The following is a 26,011-nucleotide window of genomic DNA, read 5'->3' on the forward strand; positions in this document are numbered from 1 at the left end:
GGCGGGTGATCAGAGTGAGAATTGGACCAGAGAGGCCTCTGCCTCCTTCCACTGCACATCGGTTTGACAACATCTTCACCATTTCAGCATCGAAACAGAAATATGATTTTCTTTAGTAAAAGGTAAACTAGCATTTTATGAAGAGGGTTGATAAAACTTATTGCTTTAGTGATCCTAGCCACATATTTTGCCTCTTGGAGTTGTACTCGGGTGAGGCTCTTCTGTGTTTTCAGTTTGCATAGTTTTCCGATGTTGTGCAAGATTTCTCTGAGAGCTTAGGTTTCTCCTGCGGTCAAAATATCCATGAAAAGTTAATGTTAATAGCTGGATATGGGACACACTTCCAAATGAGATTTGCAATCCAGTTCGATTAAAAACTTCTACATCAGACACAGGGAACTACAGCTGGACAAGCAATGATGTTATCAGATTCTGATCCAGTGAAGATTTTCATTAGATTTCCCTGAACCCTGGTAAGGGCAACAGTCCTGGGTGTCACCTCTCTCCCTTTGATAACTGGGGCACCAGTGCAGGTGCTTCTTTAGAATGTGAAACAGATAACAGACAAGTATGGCACAAATAATGCACTGCAAATGCTTCCACAGTATAACAACCATCCTCCGTGCCACCTCGCTCTCTGACGTCGACATGTGCACTGACACAAATGATGGCAAACCTACGAGCTAGCTTAGGCAAGCAGTCCAAGTTGAAAAACACCCTCTCGGTTTGTCATTCTATTTAAGCTGCAGAATTTCCCTGCATCGCTGCCTGCTGTTTCAACCATTCCACCACCCCGACATCCACCTGTGTCCTTCAAAGGGATGTTTAGCTCATCGCTCCAACATTTCTATGTGTATCATATTTGCAGGGAGTGATGAGCCAGACCCCAAACACAGACTGTAATTGGCTGGTGTTATAAGTCATTTCAAATGTGAGATGTCTGGCTGAAATGTAGGATTGGGTGCGGCTGCACGCAAAGGATGTGAAGAGAAACAGCAAAAGAAAAAAAAAAGGAAGGGGCACCGATTTCTCATTTGAAAAAGCAGCATGATTACTTGAAACTTGTATTTCATTGAATATTTACACACGTTGCATTATGTTATCTCCAAGCCAGCAATGCAGACACGTGTGAAACTTGCAAGAATGTGCACATATGATCTGCAATGATTCTTTGAGGACAGATCATCCAAATCAGGGGGATTGAACATTTATTACACCTTTTATTTTACTACAAGCCATAGTTGAACATAAACCATAACAACCAGCTCAAGAAGGCAGGGGTGACTACATATGTCTGGGTGCCATCACCGCCATGCGAGTCTTTTAAAGTCAGGTTTAAAACAAATAAAAAGAATGGCAAAGGTGACTGGACAAATGAGAGAGCTGAGTTTCAGAGTGCCTATTCGAATAGAAATGGAAGCAGTGGTGCGTTGGTGAGTCAAAGGCGCAGAAAGGGATAAAAAAAAAAACTCAGTCACTGTGAGGATCAGCATGTGGTAGTGCGTGTGTTGGAGCAAATGCAGCGCTGGGTTTGAACATGATGTGAAGGGCACATTGTTATTACAGACAGAGTAGTCTGATTTGAAATATTTATGAAATTCAACACATTTTAAAAGCACGGGTTTACCAAATGCATTTGTAGATGAATAAGATGCCAGCACAGAGCAAGAAGTGGACAGAAAGCTTTTGATGGTGATAAATTATTTCACAGTGGGTCCAAATGAGCACACGTTCGTTCATGTTTGTAGGTTTCAGGAGCGGCTGAAGGATTGCAGTGGTCACGCTTAAAAAACAAAAAGGAATGCAGGAAAAACATCTGAAGAAAGAAAGTAATGATGTTCAGCAGAGATCTGTCAAGTGAAATTATAAAACAAAGCACACATAAAAGCCATCTTTTCTTTTGTCAAATGGTGGTTGGATAGTTTTCAGATGAATATGTGTGATACACATGCAGGGGGATTTGGGTTTGTTTCGCAGCCACAGGACCTGGGGGTACCTTGCAGTCGTTAAGTCAACCATGAGCTCCTCTGTATACCAAAGTGTTCTTGAGTCAAATATATCTGTGTTCGACAGCTAAAGCTTGGTTGAAATTGGGTTGTGCAACAGGATGATGATCCCATGCAAAAGCAGCAAATGTACAACAGAATGACTGAAAAAGAAAAGAATAGAGGCGACTGAAATGCTGTGAATAAACAAATGAACCCACACTGAACTGAAGACTGAGCCAAAATTTCCCCATAGCGACGTGAGAGACTGATAAATTCATAAAGAAAGCTTTAACTTCAGGTTATTGCTGCTAAAGGTGATTATTATTTTCAATTACATCTTAACACATAAAATTTAAAAATTGAAATTGGGAGTACTTTCTTTTTCATGACTGTACCTGAAACATTTAATATGAGCACAGAGTTTAAGGTAAGTACTTTCTGAGAGGTTCTACCAAACACCAGAGGTGCGATGTCACAAAACAAGGTCATCTGCGCTGTTGAGACATTTTTGTATTCACACTTCATGAAAATTGTCCCATAGCATCTTTCCCTAAATCCAAGTCCTTTATAAAAAATGATTTGTAGTAGAAACTCCAGAACGCAATCCATCTCTGTTATAATCTGGATGTTCAGCTTTGAAGTAGTTATTGTGTCATTATTTTAATTGTCTCCTCGGCACAGTTGTTGTAAGTGGTTTACTGAAAGGAGCACCAGCGTGTGCATGAGAGCTCTCAGCGGGTCTCTCTCCAATAAGTGAGTGTACGATAAAATAATGTTGTTCGACATTATTATGAGACGTGAAGTGTGCCTGCTGAGCTTTTTCCACATTTATAATCTGGAAGCATTTTAAATCAACCTAAATCTGAACTTAGAAATGCAGCATGTAGATTAATTTACTGACTTATTAAACCTGTCTATATACCGAAGTCTGTCAGCCAAATTCCCAGACTTGAATAGAGCCGAGTCCAAAACTAACCCAGTGAAGAATTCCACTGGAGAGACCGACTTACTGACTCTGGAAACTGAGGCTGGAACTTCTAAACTGGTCTAGAATTGAAGTTTCTTTTTATTTCACCTAAAAAATTGGGGGTAATATAAAATTTTCACTGATTTTCACATCTGATATGACGTTGACCCAATTTCCACTCATGTTAAATCAGCTCGAGCTGTTATTGGTACCTACAATCACACAAAATTTCAAAAGATATACTTGAAAACTGTGGACACTAGACTGCTAACAAACGGACAAACAAACTAACAAAACCAATTACATGCAAAACTCCCAAAGTAACTTGGTGGAAATGTCTGATTTAAAGATTAAACTCTGAGGGCTATATCTCGGTTAAAGTAAGCCCCTGACAGTAGGAACGTAGGAAGACAAATCAAGTCATATTAAGAAACCAATCCTGACCTCAAACTGCTTACAATTAACACATCTACCAAACCAAACTTGGCACATTCCTCCAGGAACTTGACCATAAAAGGAGTCCAAAAAGGCCTGGTCTGGCTTTGCACTTGCTGGGTCCAAACCAGGTCTGGATGAGAGGCAAGAAATAAAAATAAACTAAACACAAACACATCTTCAAACACAGCTCGCTTGCAAGCACTGCATGTTTTATGTTTAGAGGTCACAGGGCAGTTACTGCTGCACACCTGAACTTAGCTTTATTACTTACACCGTGAAATGGGCTGATTAACACGTATATCAGCTTCATATAACACAAAATACTCGACCCTGCTGCTGCTGCATGTGTACGCTGACAAACAGGCCAAGATGCTGTCTTGATGCATGCTCAGTCATCCAGGACGTAGCATTTCCAGTGCAAGAAACGACTGAAGAAGTGACAAAATGTATCTCCCACTGAAAACTTTTTAGGAGGTGAAAATGCTGCGTCACAGCTGCTCGCAATAACAAGTCCCAATGTCACCCCTGAGTATAGATAATGGCCACATGATGCCAAAAAATGGAGTGAGGAGCTGGTGAGAAACGTCTTTGTGTTTCCTGGTGAATCAAACCGTTATTTCAAACTTTTTTTTTTAAAGATCAAACATAGCAAAAAGTTCTGTGGTCTCCTAAATGTTACACCCCTGTCCAGACCCTGAAATACTCATTAAAGTTGAACACCCTGTGCGCTGCGCTCTGTGCCTGCACGCCACACTGAGGAAACCGTTTCCCTTATTTTGAGTAAAAATTCAAAGCATGTTGTTCCAGTTTCTCAGAAATTTCAATTTGTTGTAGCTGTCCTTTTTATGCAGCTTATATTTTGGTTTATTGTGTTTTTAAAAAAATCACAGGTGATGCTTTTCACTGAGCTGCATTTTTGCCATATTAACTGTTTAAAGCCTGAACTATCAAATAATTCTTTTTTTTTAAAATTCAACATTTATTGAACCTCCTGACTTTAAAAAAAGATATATAGATTAACATATAAATGAATTTGTTACATATTTGTTACATCTGGCCTTTTATTTCTTTTTCTTTTGCAATTTATTGCCTAAAAATGTGGTGAGCAATTTATTCCAGTTTTTCAATGTATCAAATATGATACACTATGAGTTAAGGAGTTAAAGGTATCCTCTCTTTGGCATCACGCAGATCAATCAGTGACTTAAATCAGTCTGATGCTTGAGCTTCTGGCTCACAGAAGCTACTTGTATACATGCCCCCACCAAAGAGGTGACAGTGTTCAGTGTCCCTATAACAGGTTTTGGCGACCGGGGATCAGACTGCCCCTCCTGTACGTGGTGGGCTTATGAGGGGCTGGGTGCATGTTACTCTTTCTGGTTACAGGGTGGGACCAAGGCAACTCTACCCTGGGGAGGATTAACAGATCCCTTGTTCTTCCCTTTATAGGGGTTTTCTGAATAGCTCTTGTCTGACCCCTCACTCAGAAGCAGTTTTGCTTGGGAGACCCTCACAATATATCTCCTGGCATCACACAGGCGCACAGACCCCTTCATCCTGACAAGGTGGAGGGATTTCTGGATCCTAGTTATGCATCTGACTAGGATGCCTACTGGGTGCCTCCCAGGTGAGGTTTTTCAGGCTTGTCCTACTGGGAGGAGACCGTGGGGAAAAACCAGAATACATCGGAGAGATTAGATCCCTCAGCAGGCTTGGGAAGCCTTGTTGTCTCCTTGGAAGAATTGAGTTGGCTGCCCCCACTATTCAGACCCAGACCTAAGAAAGTGGCTATGGATGGATGGATGGATGATAGGACTTTGAGTACTTGAATGTCCAAATGTGCCTTTAAACCAAAGCGGTAAAGTCAAAGTGAGCCATCATCTCTTTTTAAAACCTGGTAGGAGCTCAGAGTTGTATAACTTTGAGCATGAGGTGCAAAATACAGTCAAACTTTTAGTCAGCAGGAGAAAACATATCATTTTACAGTCAGAGGCATATCTGCCAAGTCTGCCCATGAGTTTGGAGATTACTGCACACACCATCAGCCAGGACAGTGTGCTACCAACCCACCTCCCAGCAGCCAAGTTTTAATTAGTTCATATCACTTCTCATTTTAGTCTCTCACCAGGAGCCAAGTACACGAAGTACAAATGACACAAAGTTGTCCTCCAGACAGAAGGAGGGTGTAAATGTACAAGTCACAGTACTGTCATGACTTACTGGGCTGTCTTCAGCTTAACTAGCATCACATGTATGACAGGAAACAGGCCTAATTCAGTTATTTGTGAGGCATAAATCAAGCCTCCATGAAGAATAAATAATGTGACCTTAATACTGCTTTCAGTAGAATTTAATCTGATTCTTTTCAGCAGATTGTTTCATATATGCAGTCAAGTGAAGAGTAAAGTGTGCTATTAATGTTTCCATGGGAATTAAGAGGGTATGCAAAAGCCAGGTGCTGCTAATCAAAAGCAGTTTTAGACCAGTTTGCTTGTCTGGAGTATTCAGTTGTGTGTTAAGACAATGCCGCAGTCGTCCCAGGACTAGACACTTCAAATTCACCCCAAGTTACACCGTGCAATATTCAGAGAAACTACAACTATGTTGATGTTACAGTGAACGATGGCTGGAGTAGCAAGATTTACTGCTGTGGAAACGCTGAATCCCAAAGTGATGATGGAGATGAGTGGGATTAACTTGTTTTTGCATCAAAATGATTCAAACATATAAATGAAATACATTAAATCACATAAAATATCTGTTATTGATGATAAACACAAAGGGAAACATTAAAGAAACCATAAACATCCCTGTTTAAACCATAATGGGCTCATAGATAATCCCTCTTGGTCCCTAAAATAACTCAGTGAATACATGAATTCAATAATGTATAATTATGGCTCATTATTTACAACAAATACTTTTGGTATTTGTAGTTTAAAAATCAAAGAGTTCCCTCACCACTGCTTCTTATGCATGCATTTATGGTGCAGAGGCCTATATTATGTGGTGACTAGACTACCTTCATATTTTTAATATGCGAGTTCACCAGCTCACAGAAAATAAATCCACATGGAGTATATTGGACAGGAGGCGATATGAACCCTGCCAAATACTTAGATTGATGGGAAACTATGAAGGAAAAGCTCCACCTAGTGGAGTGCAGTGTAATTCTTTTCCTTCTTCTTCTTCTTTTTATATTCCTGCAGCAAAAAAGACTCACACATCCCATTCAGCTAAAAGGAAGAATATGTCAGGATTTTTCCCATATAGAAAACAGGTTTTTGGCATTTCCCCTTTAGGAGTTTCAGAAGAACTGTGGTAAAAATATTTTAAGCATTTTAAAGTAAAAATTATTTTAGTTAAGGTAACACACATGTGGACTAATTGTCCCCCAAAGTCCTGTTTTGAGCCAGACCTTCATGTAAACTGACCGTGGAAAGCAGAGAACACAAGACATAAAAACAAAACAGGTTTTCAATCAATATTTTATTCTGAAAGGATCGATCTAAGGTTATAAGCAGTTTATAAAAGTTTATTTTCACATCATCTACTGCTGCTACAGTTTATGCACACAAGGCTTAATGAGATCCATGCACATTTGCCAACATAATCCACAACTAACATTTCACACTTTACATTCCCTGTTCGAGCTCATCGTGTGTTTTTCTTTAGAGGTAAATACTACGTGATTATAATTTTACACATTCATGGATCCTGAACCACATTCTCCCTCTTGTGCACACTTCTAACGTGTCTGCCGAGAGACTCCATCCATTTGAAGGATTTGCCACAGCAGTTACACACAAAGCGTTTCCCCTCGGTGTGGATCGTCTGGTGTCTGTTCAGAGCGCTCGTCGTGATGAAGGTCTTGCTGCATATTTCACACCTGTACGGCCTCTCTCCCGTGTGAGTCCTGATGTGAGCTGCCAGGTGGGAGCAGTTACTGAAGCGTTTTTCACAGACAGAGCAGCTGTAGGGTTTGTCTTTGCCCTCCTCGTTGCCGTGGAGGTGGTGGTGATGGTGGTAATGGTGGAAATGTAAGGCTTGGTCCTGCAGACTGGCTTTCAGACTGGAAGGAGAGGAGATGAAGTCTTTGATGTCTGACTCGAGGGCTTCGAGCTGGTCAGCATCGTGACCCATCCAGAAGTCCCTGTGGCTCTTCTGCTGCTCCTCCTTTTTTACCTCTGAAGTCTCTGGATGCTCCTCATCCATCTGCCCCAGGCTGCTGCCTCCATCCTCCTCCTCCTCCTCGCACTGCTCAGGCTCGGCCTCAGGCTCAGAAGCATCTACTGCAGGGTCTGACTGAAGAGGAGGAGGAGGAGGAGAAGGACGGTGGCGGTGATAGGTTTGCTGCAGCAGCTGGGCTGCAAGACATTTGTCTGATGGAGGCTCTGAGCAAAAGACAAAAGACGCCGGAGTTATTCATTTTTAACTCAAAATACAGACATTATAAGAAAAAGCTGGACGGGTTTGGCTATAAAGCGGGTTTAATTCAAACCTACCTGCCTTGGAAAGCTTCAGCTCCAATCTGAGACGGCTGATTTCCAGATCTTTTGAACGACAGAGCTCCTCTTTGTATTCGGCTATTGTCTTTTCAACCGCTCCAAATATCTCCTCCGCGGCCACCATCAGCCTCTCGCTCAGAAAAGCTTTCAGTGAATGCATTCTGGACATTTAGACGGGAGGCTGCCAGCTCTCGGTGACTCCTGAACACGTATTTGTGCGGGTCCGTGAACGTCACGCTTGGATTGTAAACACGGACATGAAACTAGTGAGGTGAGAAATGTGCAACACGAGACAACAGCGCCACCTTCTGGCGTGGAGGACAAGAATAAACGTTACGCCTTGATGATAAAATAAAAAAATATCCTTTATTATGATTTCTGTTCTATTTAAATATTATAAACAGTGCTGTTAAAAAGAATTTTCCTCTTTTTTGAATATTTGTGACACTTACATTTTTTAATATCAATGCTAATAAAATTTGTCCTTCTTCAGAACACCAGTGTGTTTGAACTTCAGCACAGAAAAGAAAGCCTGATTTTCTGGTAGAGAGCAGAATTCACGGTTCCCTCAATTACAGCAAATCATCCAGGTCCCGAAGCAGCAAAGCAGCCCCACTAAAACCATCATGTTTGAGTGTCGGTGTGATGTTCTTTTTGTGAAATGCTGTTTTAATTTTATGTCAGATGTAACAGGACTCAAACCCTCTACAAAGCTCAGCTTTTGTCTCATCAGTCCACAGAACAGTTTCCCAAAAGTCTTGGAGATCATCAAGATGTTTTTTTGGCAAATGTGAGTCTTTGTGATCTTTTTGGTTAGCGCTCTCCCATGTGCGCCATTTTTGCCCAGCCTCTTTCTTGTTGTTAAATCATGAACTCTGATCCTCTGACTGAGGCAAGTGAAGCCTGCAGTTCTTTAGATGTTCTGGGTTCTTTTGTGACCTCCTGGATGAGTCATTGATGTACTCTTGGAGTAATTTTGATAGATTGATCACTCCTGGGAAGCTTCACTGCTGTTCCAGGTTTTCTTAATTTGTAGATAAGTCTTATAAAAGGTTTTATAACCCTTTACAGACTGACAGATATCAGTGAGTTTGTTTCTCAGCTGTTATATCAGGGTATGCCGTGTAGCTTTTTAGATTTATGTATTTTTAGCCTACTTCATTTTTTCAGACAAGTTCTATTTAAAATATTGTATATGATCCTGTATTTTTTTTTCTTGGCTGTTTATTCTTGTCTGCTGACTCTCACACACATGCACACACACACATTCACTTCATCATCCCAGCTTCAAAGCCCTTCCTGTTCAGGCCTGGCCCTGATATTGCTCACAGCAGGATATCAGCTGTAAGCCTGTTCAGTACTGTTGATTTCTCCTGTTCATTCCAGCAACTTTTTCAACTCAGTTTTTGAAGTTTTCAGTTAGGAAATAACAATTATTGCCTCCATATAAGGACCCATATGTCAACAAACCCCTGAACTCATTGCCCTAACTCTGGGAAAAGCTTGTGAGGGAAGAAGTGTAAAGAGCTTGGGTACATATATGTCAACAAAACAGCAACCACAACAAAGAGAGGGGGCAGGAGGGAAAGGAGTTCCCGGATTAAAGGAGAAATTGTGGAAATTATAGTTATTATAAGGGCAGCATGGTGGCACAGTGGTTAGCACTGTTGCCTCACAGCAAGAATGTCCTGACTTCAATTGCACCATTAGGCCAGGGTCTTTCTGTGTGTTCTGCCCGTGTCTGTGTGGTTTCTCTGCGGGTACTCCAGCTTCCTCCCACAGTCCAAAGACATGCAGTTAGTGGGGTTTGGTTAACTGGATACACTAAATTGCCCATAGGTGTGAATAGTCTATGTTTTAGCCCTGCGACAGACTAGTGGCCTGTCCAGGGTGTACCCTGCCTCTCGCCCTAAGAAATCATCAATAAAAATCAGTGGCCTGGTTCCACTGGCAGCCATGCATGCCACATTTCCTTTTGGTATGCTTGATGACCTATTTCTTTGCTTTATCCATATTTTTTTCTTCACATCATTCTGCCAAAAGCTGGTTTCATCTATGCATTTTTCAGGCTTGTGCAGGCCCTTTTAAAGTCCAATCTGACCTTCTTGCTCTTGAGTGTAACAAGTGTATTTCACCTTCTTGTAAACCTTTTGCATTTCCTTTCATGAGGGCATCTCTTGATTGTTGACAATCACACATCTACTTTGTGCAACCACTGGTAGGACCTGGATGTCAGCCACTTCCTCTATCTGCCGGTGGTACATACCGTGCAGGAGCTTACTTATCCTTCCATGATGGTTCCTCCTCTTTTTTGGGTTTCTGCTGCCTGAGGCATTCACTCACGCGGTCGGTTGGGGCCATCTTCCTGATGTATTCATGGATGTTTTTTGTCTCATCCTGGACTGTGGTACTGACACTCCCCCAGCCGCCTTCCTTCCGCTTAGCATACAGCCTCAGAACGCTGGACTTGGGGTGAAACCCTCCATGCATGGTAAGGTGGTCTTCCTGGTCTTGATGTCAGTGGCTTCTATCTCCTCCTTTGGCCAACTTATTATCCCAGCAGGGTACCTGATCATAGGTTTTGATAGCCCAGAACTTGTTCTTACTGAATAGGATGAGGGACCTATGATTGTGTTGAAAGTAATCACATGTTGATTGATTATAAAAGTGTGGTGTACAGAGACAGAAGTACTATGTGTGTGTGTATATATATATATATATATATATATAAAAATATAAAATGTTCAGAAATTTACAGACCTAACTGACCATTTACAACATGACTTCTGTATGTCTCAGGGGAGATCTGCCCTGGAAACATATGTATCGAGTCTTGCACAGCAAGTGTTGAGTATTTTAGAGTAGCATAAAAACTGGGACCAAAAATGACCTCATGAAGGCCTCCTGAGAGCGATTAGTGGTTTTATTGAAGCCTTCTTACAGTAAACAAGTTGTCATGACTGAAGTGGTCCATGTGCTTTTGCTTTTATTAATTGTAAACAGTCTAAAACAATAATTTCTCTACACAAACTTGTAACTGGCTTTAATTTCCCCGATTCATAAACCTTTCACTGCCATGTGTTTTAGCTCAGCGCTGGGATTAAAAATAGCACTGCACTTCTTCTCTGCATGGCATTGTGCTAACAGGACCTCACTCCTGTAACATGATACTCCCTCTCCATTTTGAGAATACCACTGGGATTACCACTGTGTATATGGACACACAGCAGCCTCAAGTGCATGTGATGAAAGAGACGAGGCACTGGAAGAGTCTAAACCATTTATTATGTTTCCTTACAGCTTTCCTACCCTTATTCCCATCAGCTGTGACACACAATGTGATGAACATAATTGACACTTTACTTTTGGCAGGACAACCAATGAGAGAATGGACCATGCACAACTAGAGGGAGGTAAACGCCACGGAAAAAACAATCATAATTACACAAAAGAGACGCCAGTAAAAAGACAGATTTGATCGACGTGAGCTGTCACACAGTTTTACACAGAAAAAAAGTTCATGAACTTTTACTTAAAGTGTGGACTGCCCGTCCACCTCAAGGTGTAATCGTCAGTCTTTACAGCTTGAGCACTCTCAGTTGCTTCTAGTTTGCACAGACTGTTCTCAGTGGACTTGACTGTTATCAGTGCAGTACAGTGTGTGTCAGCCTGTCCCTTTTCTTTGTGACAAAATACAACCCCCCGCCCCCCCCCCCCAAAAAAAGGAAAATGAGGGAATGACATCATCACACAAATGCTTTGAATGAAAAAAGGGGAAAAGGACTAAGTGCTGAGAATGAGGGATGAAGAACTGGACCATCTGGAGTTGGACTCTAATCCAGTCGCATTGCAACTGCCCGCATTTTATGCCTTAGCGTTGATGATGTCGATGAACTCTGGCTTCAGGGAGGCTCCGCCTACGAGGAAACCATCAACATCCTTCTGGGAGGCAAGTTCTTTGCAGGTAGCACCGGTGACAGAACCTGAGGAGAAGAAATGACGCTTGAGAAGAGATCGATGTGGGACTCAAAGGAAAACAGCTACCCAGCACAGCACTGACCTCCATAGATGATCCTCACAGAGTTGGCTACAGCCTCAGAGACGTTGGTCTTCAGCCACTCCCTCAGTTTCTCATGAACTTCCTGCGCCTGAGATATTACACAGGTGACATTGTGTTGCAGGCTGTAAGCACAGTAAGTTAAATATTCAGTGATTTCTAATATTTACCTGCTGTGGGGAGGCGGTTTTCCCAGTGCCAATGGCCCACACAGGCTCGTAGGCCAGCACGACCTTGCTCCAGTCTTTTACATTGTCTGTGAAAGAGACGTGTGATAAGATTTATATTTCACAAGAGTTCGAATATCCACCACACTCTTGTTTGCACAAGCATGTACAAGAATGTCTGTTACAACATTTGAACTCATGTTGGCATAAAACCTGTGAGCTGCTTACCTGCGATGACCTTGGTCTGAGCAAAGACGACCTTCTCAGTGATGCCTCCCTCCCTCTCATCCAGCTTCTCGCCGATGCAGGCGATCACGCCAAGGCCGTTCTCCAGAGCATGAGCAGTCTTCTGACCAATCAGCTAACAACAAAGGAGACAATGATGAATATTTAACGTTTTTAAAAGTCTAAATGACTGCCATTTAGAAAAAAAATAAAAATAAAAATAATAATAAAAAAAAAAAAAATCTATCCATGTTACCTCATCACTCTCTCCAAAGACGTGGCGCCTCTCGGAGTGTCCCAAGATCACCCAGTTCACACCACAGTCCTTGATCATCGCAGGGCTGGAAGACGAGATTATCACACAGTGAACATAAATCAGAATTCCACAAATTCCATTGTAATGGATGTTTTCTCCCTCCCTGCCTGAGTGTGACACAGTTTGTATATACAAGAGATGGAAACAGCCACCTTGATGTCACATTCATAAGACTCAACTTTAGCATTTTTGGCTGTAACCATCTTGGACTTTGTGGTTCTGAAATCAGGGAGTCACTGCACGCTCCTATTGTAGTCACTTGTCAATTTCAAAGTAGGCCCGTCCTAAACTGCACCCTGTTTCATCATCCAATTCCATGTCAATGTGGCTATAATTTACAAAAGTGAGATAAGACTTAAAATTAGAGAACAAGACCAATAATTCATTAGGAAAATGTTTGAGGTCCCAAAGGAAGCAAGAAGAAGCATCACTTTCTCAGACTTCAGGAAGAGTCGCCCTCTGCTGCCCATTAGAAAAACTGCAATCTGTCTTGTTTGGCTTTAACAGTCTAGGCCCCACCCACTCCTTGTAAAGAAACATTGTGATTGGTGGATATTCAGGCCAGTTTTAAAATATTTGCCTATCTGACACTCAGTGAACTAAAACTACACTTATTAAACCAAAGTATAATCATCAAGTGTCTTTAGTTGGCATTTTGACTATATGAGTATATACACATATGTATACACTCATACACATAAACAGTTTATTTTTATGTTTTGTTTATTTCTGACGTCATGTTTGGAACTACAGGAGCACACCGTTACAACAGTGTCTGTGCCCAGTGTCCTAGTGCTGAGAGGCTAATGTCATCACGCAGGACTCTTTGCTTTTAGACATTTCTCTCGTAGGTTTCTCATAAAGAGAAGCCCCCATGTACTTGTTAAATATAAAAGTTAGTTTTGATGAATGGACAAATATTAGACTTAATGAAAATATTGTCTGACAGCAACCCTGTAGGAAGTGTGGATAAGAGACTTTGATGTTAATTTGTAGGAGGTAACTCTGAGAACATTATTCTAGATTGATTTGATTGTCCTCACCTTGACACCTGTTCTACTGTTAAATGAATCAACCCAGTTAAGAGTGAAAAAGAGGGGGGGGTCACTTTGGCAACACTCTGGGTTTCCCCTAAAATCACCCCTGGATTAATGTATTTATATAGCAACAATTCACAGCAACAGTTTGCTTAAAGTGCTTTAAATTTTAAGGTAGGGACACTAGAACTCCTTGTAAGATTCATACCTCTGTATTTTGAGAGTGTGAAATCAGGAATTAGGAAAAATAACCTGAATTAAATACCTGATCTCCCCAGTGAAGGCACCCTTGGGAACTTTGTAGCAGTTCTGAGCGGCCACACCGAACTTGGAGTCCAGTTTGGACCTGACAAAGTCCAAGTAGATCGATGGAGCGCCGCACACCACCTCTGTTAAAGGAGGAAAAGGAAAAACACTTTGGTTACAGTTAGTTAATCCAGTTACTCTTAAAACCAAATATTAGAATATTTATGACCACCTGACATCCATCAAGCAGAGTTTGAAACCTCCTTGTGGTACCTCAGAGAGGCAGCGGCTATTAATGTGCCTTTTGTGATTAGGAAAAGGCACAGAAAAAAGCAACGGTAGTAATTAGACTATCAAAGCATCCTCAGTGATTAGTTTGACGTGTTTTTATATATGCGCATCTACAGTTCAGCTAATCTGAGCCATGCCAAACACAAGAACACATTTTTTCCACACAGCACTACTGCAACTAAGAGGCTGAACTGAATCCATCTTTAAAAATCAATAATCTGAGAGCTTAATGGGCCAGTGAGCAAAATTCAAAGCGAATAACTGGGAACTAAAAAAATAAAATAAAATAAAAACCACAGGAAGCACTGGTTCAATATGAGGTACAGTCTGCAGCGGTCAAGAAGAGTACAGTAAAGTTAAGACACTGACATTCACATTGTAACTATATCTTTGGGGTTATGGAGTCTATATTAAACACTGCCCGTTATTATTAGTTTGGCAAAGGTCAGTCAGGTCTCCCTGCAGTAAAGGTCTGAGTTCAGCCTCCAAAAGGTCACCTGCCACGGCTGCATTCAGCAGAGGTCAGAGACAACCCATGCACCCGAGTTCAAAGGGTCAAACAGAAGATCCAGAGTTTAAATATCCAACAGGTCGGTCTGAGGATGAAACAGGTGAACTCTGACTTTAGAGGCGAAAGCACGGGGGAAAAAAAAAAAGCTCGTCTTCATTTTCACTTCAGCTCTAAAAATGGGGTGGATTCATTAAAGGGAGCAAGGTCCAAGGATAGTGTGAGCAGACTTCAGTCCTGAGCACTCAGGCCTGTGAGTGCACACAGCATTGCAGTTGCATAACAAACACACAGGAGGAGATAAACGGGCCTGTGACAGCAGACACAGGCTGTCTTCAGAGTGTCATACACTTAAAAAAGGGAAATATAAGCATAGCTCAGTGTCTTAATGAAACAGCAGCTGCTGCCTCTGTCTGGCTCATCTGCAGGAAGCAGACAGCAACAGGGCAATGTCTTCTGCTGCATTCAGGGCAAGTTGGGAAAAAACTGACTACACACTCACACGAGTGAAGAGCTGAAATAAAATGAGTGCATCCGTTTTTTACTTGTTTTTGACTTTTCGCTGTTTAAAGCTTAAGCTCCTGAATAACTCGGCTCAATATGCTGGCGAAAGAGCAACCCCATTAACGACCAGCCTGACTTGAATGCACCCCGCACATCCACAGCAGAGGCAGATCTGCTCTGATGGTCTACGTGCCGCTGCAAACGCACACCCACCACGACATGAATGGAAAAAGCCATCCGAGCTTCCCTCGCCTGAGCTCCGGCACGTCTGCCAGCCGCTGGTCACGATTTAGCTCGGTTTAAAACGACCTCACGCTAATCCCGACTTTATTAAACACGGCCTGAAACAGACAGAAGCTCCGGCGCCAACGCTGTCATTGATTTTTTTTTTTTTTTTAAATATTTTGAATGAAACGGACATTTTGACCGCGGAGGATCATTCAGCTGTGACACAAATACGCAGAGATAGGCTTAAAATAACTGAAAACATGGAGACAAGTGGCCAAAAATACTGAACCCCATTCAAGAAGGGTGATGGTGTCAGAAGAAGCCACATACCGACATTGGGGTCCACCTTGCCTCCGTTCATGGTCTGGATGAGCTCCCCGAGGCTTTTCTTGTCGCCGTTCATCTTCCAGTTTCCACCAACGAAGAATTTTCTGGTCATGTTTGCGATTTTGGGGGGACGTTAGCCAAAGAGTGAAACGGTACTGAAAGTCCACTGGGGTCCTTCTAGTCTGGGGTAAGAGAGCGGACGTTAATGAGCAGCTCGGGGTATTTATTAGCGTGAATGTCTAACCCCTCCTCTCCCTCAGCGCCATTGGTTCACGCTGGTACGCCCGTAAAACGCGTTTCTGCCTCATTTTGAGGAAGAGGAAGAGGAGAATGTCATGCTGCGTTCAAGTGCCGTGCGGGAAAAGTAGCTTTTCCCTGGATGAACCCGTTAGTGAGGACAACGGATATGAAGTGTAGCAATCGACAGTCTTGTGTTATTTTCATTCCTTCTAATTCTTATTTATTTTTTCATGTTTTTCTGAGTTAGTTTCCAGAGTGTGTTCGTTTTTATTCCTTAAATAGTTTTAATGTTAGCTTTTCTTAAGTATATGTATTTAGGGCTGTGCAGGAATATCGGGGAACGATGCACCTTACCTCTATGTAACACAACTACAGCTAACAAAAAATATAAATAAACAGTTGCAAAAAAACCATGTAGGGATTTTCTGTTTATCTACTCGTTTAAGAGACTCGTTAACAACAGAGGAAGTTCATGGATGTAGTGAATGAGGACATGCACAAGGTTAGTGTGATGTAGGATGGTCGAAATAAGGTGAGACGAATGCAGATGGTACGCTTTAGCGACATCTAAAGGGAGCATCCGAAAGAGGCAGTTATTACATTTAAGTAGTCTTGTTTCGATCAAATTTCAGCATTGATATGAATAGTATTAGCCTTTATTTCACCTGAATCCTCTAAATGATCAGACCTACGGTACCTTATTTTTTTCAATCATAAGTATGACTCGCCTCTGTTACTCAGTCATGACGGTCAACCATTTGATTGGCTGTGACGACACCAATCCCGCCCACCCACTCATTGACGGCTTGTTCAAAAAATGTTGTGATTGGTGAACACGAGGGCCAGTTTTAAAGTATTTGCATATCCGGCATGCACTGCGCTAAGAATGCCCTTATTATACCTTTAAAGTATAACTTTCAAAGGGGTTCAGTTGATACATTGGCTGTACATGTATTTAAATATATTATAAATGAATATTTTTAAATGTTTCCATTATTTCTGACATCGTATTTTGCACCTACAGAATCACACCGTAACAACAGTGTCTGTGCCTGGCGTTCTAGTACCGATAGGTCTCAATTTCGTGTTAGGAATCTTTGCTCTTAGATATTTGTCTAGTAGGTTTCTCATAAAGAGAAGCCCTCACCAACATGTTTAAAAGAATCTCTAAGTCCAGGCATGCATTCTTATAACCAATTTAATGATAAGCAGAAGAGTTCTTACCGCATCTAGGACCTAGTTTACTCTTATACTCAATTTCAATTCGTGTTACACTTATAAAATACGGACGGGCTCAAACAGCGTTGTCCAACAAATAGTATTAATAAAATAACACACAAAAATATGCAACATAAAGTAAACATACGCGTTCTTCGGTAGCTCTGGTGGAATAAAATCTGTATTGTGAGCCTCTTAGCTCTTGAACTCTTATCTGACTGCTCTCGTAAAACTACGTGATTTTTAAGACTGTTTAATGTCACTGTTTAAAATCCCCTTTGTGTACGAGTGATCTGTGCCTGTGAGTAGTAACCACCCGCCGTTTGATTGGCCATAGTGACACAAGTCCCACCCACTTCGATACGACTTCGTGATTGGTGAAAGTCACTGGCGCTTTATACCACCATAACAACAGTGTCTGTGCCTGGCGTCCTAGTACCAATAGATTTCAACTCAGAGACAGGAATCTTTGCTCTTTGATATTTGTCTAGCAGGTTTGTCATAAAGAGAAGCCCTCTCTTAGGTGTTTAAAGAAAACTAAATTAACGTCTGTTTTTTCATAAAAAGCAGTTTAAAGGTGTCTGTAGAGTTATTACTGAGTCCCATAACTAGTTCCTCTTACACTTTAATTTAATTTTGGATTACACTTATTTTTAAGTGTAATCCAAAAAATATCGATAAAATAACACACTTCACTGAAAACTTAAAGTGAACATGTGTATTCTTCAGTAGCCCTGCAGGAATACAATCTATAATGTGAGCCTAACTCTTATCTGACTGCTCTCGTAAAACTACGTGATCTGTTTAATGTCACTGTTTAATGTTGTAGGCCAGTGTTAAAGAGGCTTCAAAAACCAAAAAGAATTCCTCTGAAAATGATCAGGTCCAAGGTCCTGAAGCAACTATTCTAGTTCAGACTAGTTACATTTTAGTGTGAGACTAAAATTACAGTAGTAATGAAACTACAACTCTTATAAAAGGTTATAAAAATGAGACAAGACACAGAAATAGTCTCTAAACCATTTTAAATTTATTTTGTTTCCTTACAGCTTTCCACTCCTGTCCCTTTTCTTTGGGACAAAATATAACCAAGTAAAAAAAAACCTAAAAATAATAATAAAGGAGAAGAAGGGAATGACATCTTCACACAAATATTTTGAATGAAAAAGGGGAAGAGGACTAAGTGTTGAGAGCTGGGGATGAAGAACTGGACCATCTGAATGGACTCGAACTCTAAACCGCTCGCATTGGCCTTGGCGTTGATTATGCTGAGCCTTTGCCCACAATGAAACCATCAATGTCCTTCTGGCCAGCAAGTTGAAAATCACTTTTGTGTACAAGTGATCTGTGCCTGTCGTTTGATTGGCCATAGTGATACAAGTCCCACCGCCTGCATGACTACTTCATGATTGGTGGAAGTCAGTGGCGCTTTATACCACCATAACAACAGTGTCTGTGCCTGGTGTTGTAGTGATTACAATGGTTAGGCTGAGAACAGGATTCTTAGCTCTTTGAAAGTTATCTAGAAGGCTTCTCATAAAGAGAAGCCCCCCCCATATCTGTGTAAAGCAAAGTTGTCTCTTTTCTTGCTTCACATGTTCCTGTGTCCTGTATGTCCTCCCTCTTTACATCTATGAATCTTTTTTGTGGTCTTTTTCTTTTCTGACTGCTTGGCAGCTTTAAAATCTTAATTAAACTTATATCAAGAAAATCAAATCAAGAAACAGGAATACTGTTACACAATAATATGATTTTTTCACTGTGTCACGATAGTGTTGGCATCCTAACCTTTAACCGCCCCCTTCTTCTTCTTCTTCTTCTTCTCCCTCTTGGTTTATGTGCACCACCACCACTTACTGCACTGGAGTGCCATATGGCCATATGTTTGGAACACCGTGTCTCCAAGAAGACCTTCCAAAGTAAAAGCAATCTTCAGTTCCTTAATAATTCCCTTTCCTACCGATGAATCCACATTTATTTATAAAAAGTGTTATTTTATTAATATTTCTGTTAACCAACACGGTTTGAGCGAGGTCTGTATTCCAAAGTGCAACAAGCCTGACACTGTAGCAATACATTTTGCATATTCAGGTTCACTGCAGTGCATGCATAGTCTGATTTCGTGTTCACCGATAAACTGCACTCATTTCCTTCCACACCTACATGTTTTGTACACTGTAAAATCTTTGCAACTGTGCTATAGTTCCCATATAACATCTAATCTGCATGTTTACCTTATCTAACACTCATGAGTGCTGATAAACTATGATTAGCCTTATTCCTTTTGTTGCATTTCACATGTACAAGTCATTGGATTATATGATAAACACCTAAGGAGATATATATGAGTATATATATGAGGTACAATTGATAATACTGTATATTATGCAACCCTAGATGTTTCACATTTATATTTGAAACCCACCCAAAGCTCATAAAATGAGTCGCTCATTATTAGCTGTGCCCTCAGGACTCCCCCAAGAAATATATATATATCTGTAGTGTTTATTGACAATGTGACTGCTGATAAAATTAGCAGTAACACTGGTTCCTTCCTTGACTTAGCTGCCGTTTTTATATCTGAGCTTCAACTTCAAAAATAAAAAAAGCATTCCTCTGAAAATGGTCAGGTACAAGGACTGGAAGCAACTAGTCTGAACCAGTCTGAGACTAAAATGAATACTGTTATGAAAGGATATAAAAATGAGACAAGACACTGAAATAGTATTTAAATCATTTATATTTATTATGTTTCCTTACAGCTTTCCACCCCTATCCAATGTCTTTGTGACAAAATATATAATCAAATAAAAATGTTTTTAAATAATAAAGGAAAAGAGGGAATGTCATCATCACAAATACTTTAAATGAAAAAGGGAAAGAGGACTAAGTGGTGAGAGAGAGGGATGCAGAACTGAACCGTCTGAATGGAGTTGGACTCTAATCCAATCACACTGCAGTTGTCCACATTTTATGCCTTGGCGTTGATGATGTCAATGAACTCTGGCTTCAGGGAGCCTTTGCCCACAATGAAACCATCAATGTCCTTCTGGGCGGCAAGTTCTCTGCAGGTATCACCTCTCACTGAACCTGAGAAGAAGAAGCGATGTGTGAGAAGAGATCAATGTGGGACTCAAAGCAAAACAGCTACCCAGCACAGCACTGACCTCCGTAGATGATCCTCACTGAGTTGGCTACCGCCTCAGACACGTTGTTCTTCAGCCACTCCCTCACTTTGGCATGAATCTGCTGCACCTGATATATCACACAGGAGACATTATGTTAGAAACGGTAAACACAATAAGTTAAATATTCAGTGATTTGTAATATTTACGTGTTGAGGAGAGGCAGCGTTCCCAGTGCCAATGGCCCACCCAGCCTCATAGGCCAGCACGACCTTGTTCCAGTCCTTTACGTTGTCTGTTAAAGAGACATGCGATCTTTATGTTATTGTAGGGTCTTGACATTACAGTATAAAGTGCCTTGAGGCAACCGTTGTTGTGATTTGGTGGCAATAAAAATACATTTTATTTTGAATTTTATTGTGAACCAAATTGATAAAACTTGCCTATAACAATTCAACATTCCAGCTCTCATGTGCATATAAAAACCCAGTGACAGCGTGAGGAGCTGCATACCTGCGATGGCTTTCATCTGAGCAAAGATGACCTGATCTGTGATGCCTTTCTCCTTCTCTTCCCGCGTCTCTCCAATGCAGACGATCACACCGAGATCGTTCTCCTGAGCGTGAGCTACCTTCTGGCCAATGAACTAACAGCACAGGAGGCAATGAAACATGTTTTGTGTGTTTTACTTGTTTTGAGGAATTCAATTCTTTACATTTGCAGGTGAAAAACTAAATGAACAGGATAAAATTATCTGTAGTTACCTCATTACTCTCTCCAAAGATGTGGCGCCTTGTAGAGTGTCCCAGGACCACCCAGTCCATACCACAGTCCTTGATCATTGCAGGGCTGGAAGACCAGAAGCATTCCCATGAAGACAAACTGATTATCTTCTTTTTTTCATTGATAAACAGTATTATGACCCAGTCATTAGTTGTATTCGACTGTGATGGATGGTTGTCCTAACTGTGTGAGGATAGTGATTTTCACATGGTTGAGTTTCAAGGATATTGAGGAGATTGAGCAAAACATGATAAAGTCCCACTTGGAAGCCTCAATTTGAACATGTTAGCCGTCACCATCGTGGTCATGTAAATATGCATACAGTGTTGAATTGTGAGTCACAAGGTATTTAAGTCCTAACCCATACCTTGGTTGGCTGTAGGTAGAGCAGGTCATCTACTAATTGAAAGGTTGGTGTTTCAATCTGCTAATACCCCTGATATTAAGCCCAAGTTTCTCTCTGATGAATCAGAATGTGTGTGAATGTTCGATAGAAAGCACTCACATAGAAAAAGTGCTGCATGAGTGGGTGAATAAAGTGCTTTTAGTGCTCAGGTAGCGTAGAAGAGCACTATATAAGAACCAGTTTATTTACCGTTATTATATTTGTGTAAATGGAGCTAAAATGTATAAAAGGAAACATCATGCTGTGATGCTCTGCTTTTCCTAAGATCCAGAATTTGGACACAGACTTTTAGCACCCAAAGCTAGCACCATGATACCAAATAACTGAGTTTATTCTATCTTAAGCTGAATAAAGTGCACTGTGTACCTGATCTCTCCAGTGAAGCCACCACTGGGAACTATGTAGCAGTTCTGAGCAGCCACGCTGATCTTGGGATCCAGTTTGGACCTGGTTAGTTCCAGATAGATGGCTGGAGCAGCACACACCACCTCTATTTAAAGAGAGAGAGAGAAAACACAATACTTGGGTACAGATATGTAGTCCATTTATTTATCAGGGCACAAACACAGTAAATATTAAAACTAAATATTACGATATTTACGACCGTGAACTAGCTGGAGTTTGACACTTCCTTTTGGTTCTTCAGAGAAACAGTGGTCATTAGTAATGTGGTTGTGATGACTCAACATAAAGCTGCATCTCTTGACATCTGATTAGGAAAAGCCAGCCAAAGAAAAACGAAAGTAAACTACGTCACTCTTGACGTTGGTCTGCAATAACTGTTTGTGTGCAGTTTGTCCCACAGTGTTGCAGGCTAAACGACCAGCTGCTGTATTTCACAGGGAGAGAAAAGAGAGAGAGCTAACTTCACTCAGAGATGGAGAAAGATTTAGGAAGACAGATGGACAGGAGAGGAAGAAGGTAAGGATTGCTCAGTTGCACTTGATAAAGTGCAGAATTAAAGCTTTCATGCAATGTCGTGATTTTAACCACATAGTTGATATTCCTGCAAAACAAACTAAGCTATGCTCACTCTGTTATTCAAAATGCTGGGTACTTTGTATGCTTACATCTTGTTGAATTCAGTTGTGTAAATCCACAAAGACCTGTAGGTCAGCTGATCACTACATGCATACTAAGAAAAAAGTTGCTTCTGTACTTCACCTTTTATTGGAGTATTTTTTAACATGGGTATACTGCTTCAGTTAAATCATTTAAGTCCAATGCTGAGTCTTTAAATACTGGCCAGTCAGTATATACCATGCATCCCTGTGACATGGAAGTGCCTTCTCGATACCAGACCTTGACTTCTCTTCTTATCAGTTTCCCTCCATTAGTATAGGCTTGTACACAGTGAAGAGGGACTGAAGCCTGTGCATTTGCTTTGTGGTGTATTGTTGTTTTTTTATGGCTTATAACATTGGAATGACATATAATGAAAGTGCTTTTATAAGTAAAGTGGGAATTGTTATGTTAAGCATTTGACCTATAGACCCATTTGTGTTGACCTATGTATACAGGTTAAGTTTTATTTTGGCAGTGTAACATGTTTTTATGTCATACATGTCAAGTAATTGCTTCTTACTGCAAGACTGGCATATTAGCCATTATTTCTGACCCTATGGTTGACCTTGATCATAAACCTGTCAACAAGGACATGAATAATGAATATGGATGATAATGTCTGGGAAGATTTTTTTCACGCGCTACTGTCATATCTTAGATTTCATTCAAGTCAGTTAATAGTCAAATTTAACTCAGAGTTTGTGAGTGTGAGAAGTTTCAGTAAAGGCTGTGATACAGGGATTCCATTTGCATTTCATTGGAGTAACTAAACACTGACGATGATCACAGACAGGTTTCAATCTCACATAGAAAAAAAATCAGATATGTTATTTTAGATGTTACACGATAACACCATAACAAAACTGTCAGTGGCTGGTTTCATACTGGATCAGGGGTCTTTGCTTTTAGATGTTTGTTTAGAAGTTTGCTGTTCCATCATTATCATTATAAATTGTTATTAGTTTCCACCTTTGATGTGGTATTATTTAAAAAGTTCATTTCTGGTCTTCGGCTTTTCACACGACAATATTAAAAGTGAGTGCTTTTCCTTTTCTGCTTTTACACAAACACTTTTCCATTTAAAGCGAAGCTTTTAAATTCAGTCTACACAAAATGTCTCGTGTAGATGACTTAGTGACATCGTACCACAGAACTGGTTTTAATAAACAGGGATTTTTTCTTATTTTTAGCACATAAACACAGCGTGTTATAGGCATGTAGCAGCTAAAATATGTATTTCTGGTTATTGTTTTGACTCACATTTGTCACTATGGGCAACTTCAACAAACAGTAATTGTTACAATGGGTGTGGCTTCACCTTAATTACCTGGTCACGCCTCAGGTGGCATGGAAAGAGAGAGGATGAGTAGTCCTCAGATATTTTCTGTTGATCCTATTCTCATCACTCATGCATCACTGACTGATTGGAATGAAATGTTTGGTTTCTTTCCTGTTTGAATAAAATCATCATCCATCTAAGGAAGAATCGACTTTGTTGAATGAGTCACAGTAAAAGCCCAACTTAGCCTCTCAGCGGCTTTTCTTAAAGGAAGTTTTCCTACAAGATGCTGCAGAAAACTGTATGTACAGATTGAAAACGTCCGAATATACACTCACTGGGAAGAGCTGGCCACAATTGTGCAAGGTGAAACAGCTGACAATGGATTGATGAAATATTGACCGTTACATGTTTGTGGAGGTGTGTTGTGCCATTGACTCAAGTTGCAGCTAATGATATTTCACAAGAATGCATAGTGAGAAACGCCCATGGACTAAGGCTTAATCTCAAAAAGAACAACATTGTTTCTCTTTAATAAATGACCCCAATACGTCTTCATACTTTTTACTTTAAAACTAAAATTTAAGTTTTTTTTCCATAAATCATTTCCACGTAAAGCGTTGTAGCCTTTGATATCAGTTGTTTCAAATATCTGATAAATAACCATAAGTAGTTTATCTTTGTTTCCTTGTATTGTGTTAATGATAAGATAGTACTCACTTTTCTTTGAAAAAAATAACCCAGTTTTAAAAGGTGAGTATATTTATAGCACAAAAACTTTTAGTGAACTCTGAAGAGCAAAACGAATGAATCAGTTGTTGGTTTCAATAACTGATTCATTCAAGGTTTAAAAACTTGTGGTCTGCTCATGAAAGAGCAGCACCTTAACAACCAGCCTGACTTCAGTGTACTTTGCAATTTCTCAGCAGACAGCTGCTTGCTGGAGTGTATGCCACTGCGCACACACACCTGCCAGCTGGACTGATGAAAAATTCTCAAGAGCTTTCTGCATCTTTCCTCACATTTTTCCTATAGAAGTTAATGAGGTTTAAAATGACCTCAAACTACTCCTGAACTTTTGCAGATGCTCCTGGCATTAATTGTGTCTGTGTTTTTTTCTTTTTGACCATGGAGTTGTGACATGAATACAAGGAGAAAAGCTTAAATTAACTGAAAATAGTGCAACAAGTGTCTAAATGGTGAACCTTCAAATGGAGAAATAATATCAGAAGACACATACCGACATTGGGGTCCAGCTTTGCAGTGTTCAGGGTCTGGATGAGCTCCCCGATGCTTTTCTTGCTGCCGTTCATCTTCCAGTTTCCACAAACAAAGAATTTTCTGGTCATGTTTGCCGATCTTTGTGGATTTTTTTCTGAGGATTAAAACACTACAAAGCCAACCGGGGTCCTTCTCTTCTAGGGTAAAAGAGCAGCTCGGGATATTTATTAATGTGAGAGATTTAACCCCTCCTCTTTCTCAGTGCCATTGGTTCATCCTGGCATGCCCATAAATGTAGTTGTATTTAGAGGAAGAGATGAGTTGTGTTATGATGTGCTCATGTGTTGTGTGGTAAATGGTCTTTTATAGCAAATGAGAGAGCATTTTCCATTTATTTTCACTTTTATTTCTGATAAATTCAGAGTTTCATTGTGAGACGGCATACGAACGGGTACCATGAGAGGAAGTGTGGCACTCTTTGAGGAAGTCAGGAGAGGTGAAGAGTTTGTATGAGGAAAGTGAGAAATCGGTGAGGCAAGAGTGACAGATGACTTCAAGGTGAGGGTGGGCTTACATCACTGACCTTGCTCTGAGCCCCTTCTTGTTCGCACTGTTAATGGGTCGGTTGACACATGAGGTCAGGCAGGAGTCTCTGTGGACTATGATGTTTGCAGACGACACTGTGATATATAGTGACAGTGTACCTCCACCTCTTCAGATAGAGGTACAGGGTTTCACCAGCATTTTAATATTAAACAAATATAACCCGAGTGAATACAAAATGCAGTTTTTAAATGATGATTTAATTTATTAAGGGAAAAAGCTATCCAAACCTAGCTGGCCCTGTGTGAAAAAGTAACTGCCCTC

At 40.6% G+C, this 26,011-nt stretch overlaps 4 protein-coding genes and 4 non-coding genes across 9 annotated transcripts in view; 5 read left to right on the top strand and 3 right to left on the bottom strand.

Moving 5' to 3' along the window:
- Nucleotides 1–6,863: 6,863 nt before the first annotated feature.
- On the bottom strand, nucleotides 6,864–8,162 carry LOC146377910 (uncharacterized). Its single transcript, XM_084942603.1, has 2 exons — nucleotides 7,899–8,162; nucleotides 6,864–7,787 (listed from the first exon to the last, which is right to left on the bottom strand). The coding sequence occupies exons 1-2, from the start codon at nucleotides 8,068–8,070 to the stop codon at nucleotides 7,102–7,104; spliced, it is 858 nt and encodes a 285-aa protein (XP_084798729.1). The 5' UTR covers nucleotides 8,071–8,162; the 3' UTR covers nucleotides 6,864–7,101.
- Nucleotides 8,163–11,167: 3,005 nt separating this feature from the next.
- LOC146377911 (triosephosphate isomerase B) lies at nucleotides 11,168–16,023 on the bottom strand. The gene is made up of 7 exons (XM_084943437.1): nucleotides 15,811–16,023; nucleotides 13,969–14,092; nucleotides 12,607–12,691; nucleotides 12,354–12,486; nucleotides 12,129–12,214; nucleotides 11,962–12,049; nucleotides 11,168–11,884 (listed from the first exon to the last, which is right to left on the bottom strand). The coding sequence occupies exons 1-7, from the start codon at nucleotides 15,917–15,919 to the stop codon at nucleotides 11,766–11,768; spliced, it is 744 nt and encodes a 247-aa protein (XP_084799563.1). The 5' UTR covers nucleotides 15,920–16,023; the 3' UTR covers nucleotides 11,168–11,765.
- On the top strand, nucleotides 13,485–13,540 carry LOC146377912 (U7 small nuclear RNA). Its single transcript, XR_014801752.1, has one exon. It is a non-coding gene; the product is annotated as a U7 small nuclear RNA (small nuclear RNA).
- Nucleotides 16,024–16,150: 127 nt separating the features above from the next.
- The window catches only part of lpcat3 (lysophosphatidylcholine acyltransferase 3), a 36,510-nt gene continuing 26,649 nt past the window's right edge, over nucleotides 16,151–26,011 (top strand). Inside the window, exons 1-2 of one of the 2 annotated variants that reach the window (XM_084943435.1) lie at nucleotides 16,151–19,184; nucleotides 22,422–22,500. The gene's annotated coding sequence lies outside the window, so the exon portion shown is untranslated. Of the gene's footprint in view, nucleotides 19,185–22,059; nucleotides 22,501–26,011 lie in introns of those variants that run through there. The other variant, XM_084943436.1, reaches the window with a different exon arrangement.
- LOC146377914 (U7 small nuclear RNA) lies at nucleotides 17,137–17,192 on the top strand. Its single transcript, XR_014801761.1, has one exon. It is a non-coding gene; the product is annotated as a U7 small nuclear RNA (small nuclear RNA).
- LOC146377915 (U7 small nuclear RNA) lies at nucleotides 17,727–17,782 on the top strand. The gene has a single exon (XR_014801750.1). It is a non-coding gene; the product is annotated as a U7 small nuclear RNA (small nuclear RNA).
- On the top strand, nucleotides 18,762–18,817 carry LOC146377916 (U7 small nuclear RNA). Its single transcript, XR_014801751.1, has one exon. It is a non-coding gene; the product is annotated as a U7 small nuclear RNA (small nuclear RNA).
- On the bottom strand, nucleotides 19,988–25,374 carry LOC146377917 (triosephosphate isomerase B-like). The gene is made up of 7 exons (XM_084943438.1): nucleotides 25,164–25,374; nucleotides 21,946–22,069; nucleotides 21,155–21,239; nucleotides 20,904–21,036; nucleotides 20,600–20,685; nucleotides 20,433–20,520; nucleotides 19,988–20,355 (listed from the first exon to the last, which is right to left on the bottom strand). The coding sequence occupies exons 1-7, from the start codon at nucleotides 25,270–25,272 to the stop codon at nucleotides 20,237–20,239; spliced, it is 744 nt and encodes a 247-aa protein (XP_084799564.1). The 5' UTR covers nucleotides 25,273–25,374; the 3' UTR covers nucleotides 19,988–20,236.

Source organism: Perissodus microlepis, chromosome 11, assembly GCF_051167445.1.
Source record: "Perissodus microlepis isolate ML-2025 ecotype Zambia chromosome 11, ASM5116744v1, whole genome shotgun sequence".
Taxonomy (NCBI): Eukaryota; Metazoa; Chordata; class Actinopteri; order Cichliformes; family Cichlidae; genus Perissodus; species Perissodus microlepis.

Coding starts and splice junctions, on each gene's coding strand:
- LOC146377917 (XM_084943438.1), bottom strand. CDS start 25,272: ATGACCAGAAAATTCTTTGTTTGTGGAAACTGGAAGATGAACGGCAGC. Junction 22,070..25,163: donor AAAGCTGGACCCCAATGTCG/GTATGTGTCTTC, acceptor CTCTTTAAATAG/AGGTGGTGTGTGCTGCTCCA. Junction 20,356..20,432: donor AGTGAGGATCATCTACGGAG/GTCAGTGCTGTG, acceptor TCTTCTTCTCAG/GTTCAGTGAGAGGTGATACC.
- LOC146377911 (XM_084943437.1), bottom strand. CDS start 15,919: ATGACCAGAAAATTCTTCGTTGGTGGAAACTGGAAGATGAACGGCGAC. Junction 12,215..12,353: donor TCAGACCAAGGTCATCGCAG/GTAAGCAGCTCA, acceptor TCTCTTTCACAG/ACAATGTAAAAGACTGGAGC. Junction 11,885..11,961: donor TGTGAGGATCATCTATGGAG/GTCAGTGCTGTG, acceptor TCTTCTCCTCAG/GTTCTGTCACCGGTGCTACC.
- LOC146377910 (XM_084942603.1), bottom strand. CDS start 8,070: ATGTCCAGAATGCATTCACTGAAAGCTTTTCTGAGCGAGAGGCTGATG. Junction 7,788..7,898: donor GCTGAAGCTTTCCAAGGCAG/GTAGGTTTGAAT, acceptor TCTTTTGCTCAG/AGCCTCCATCAGACAAATGT.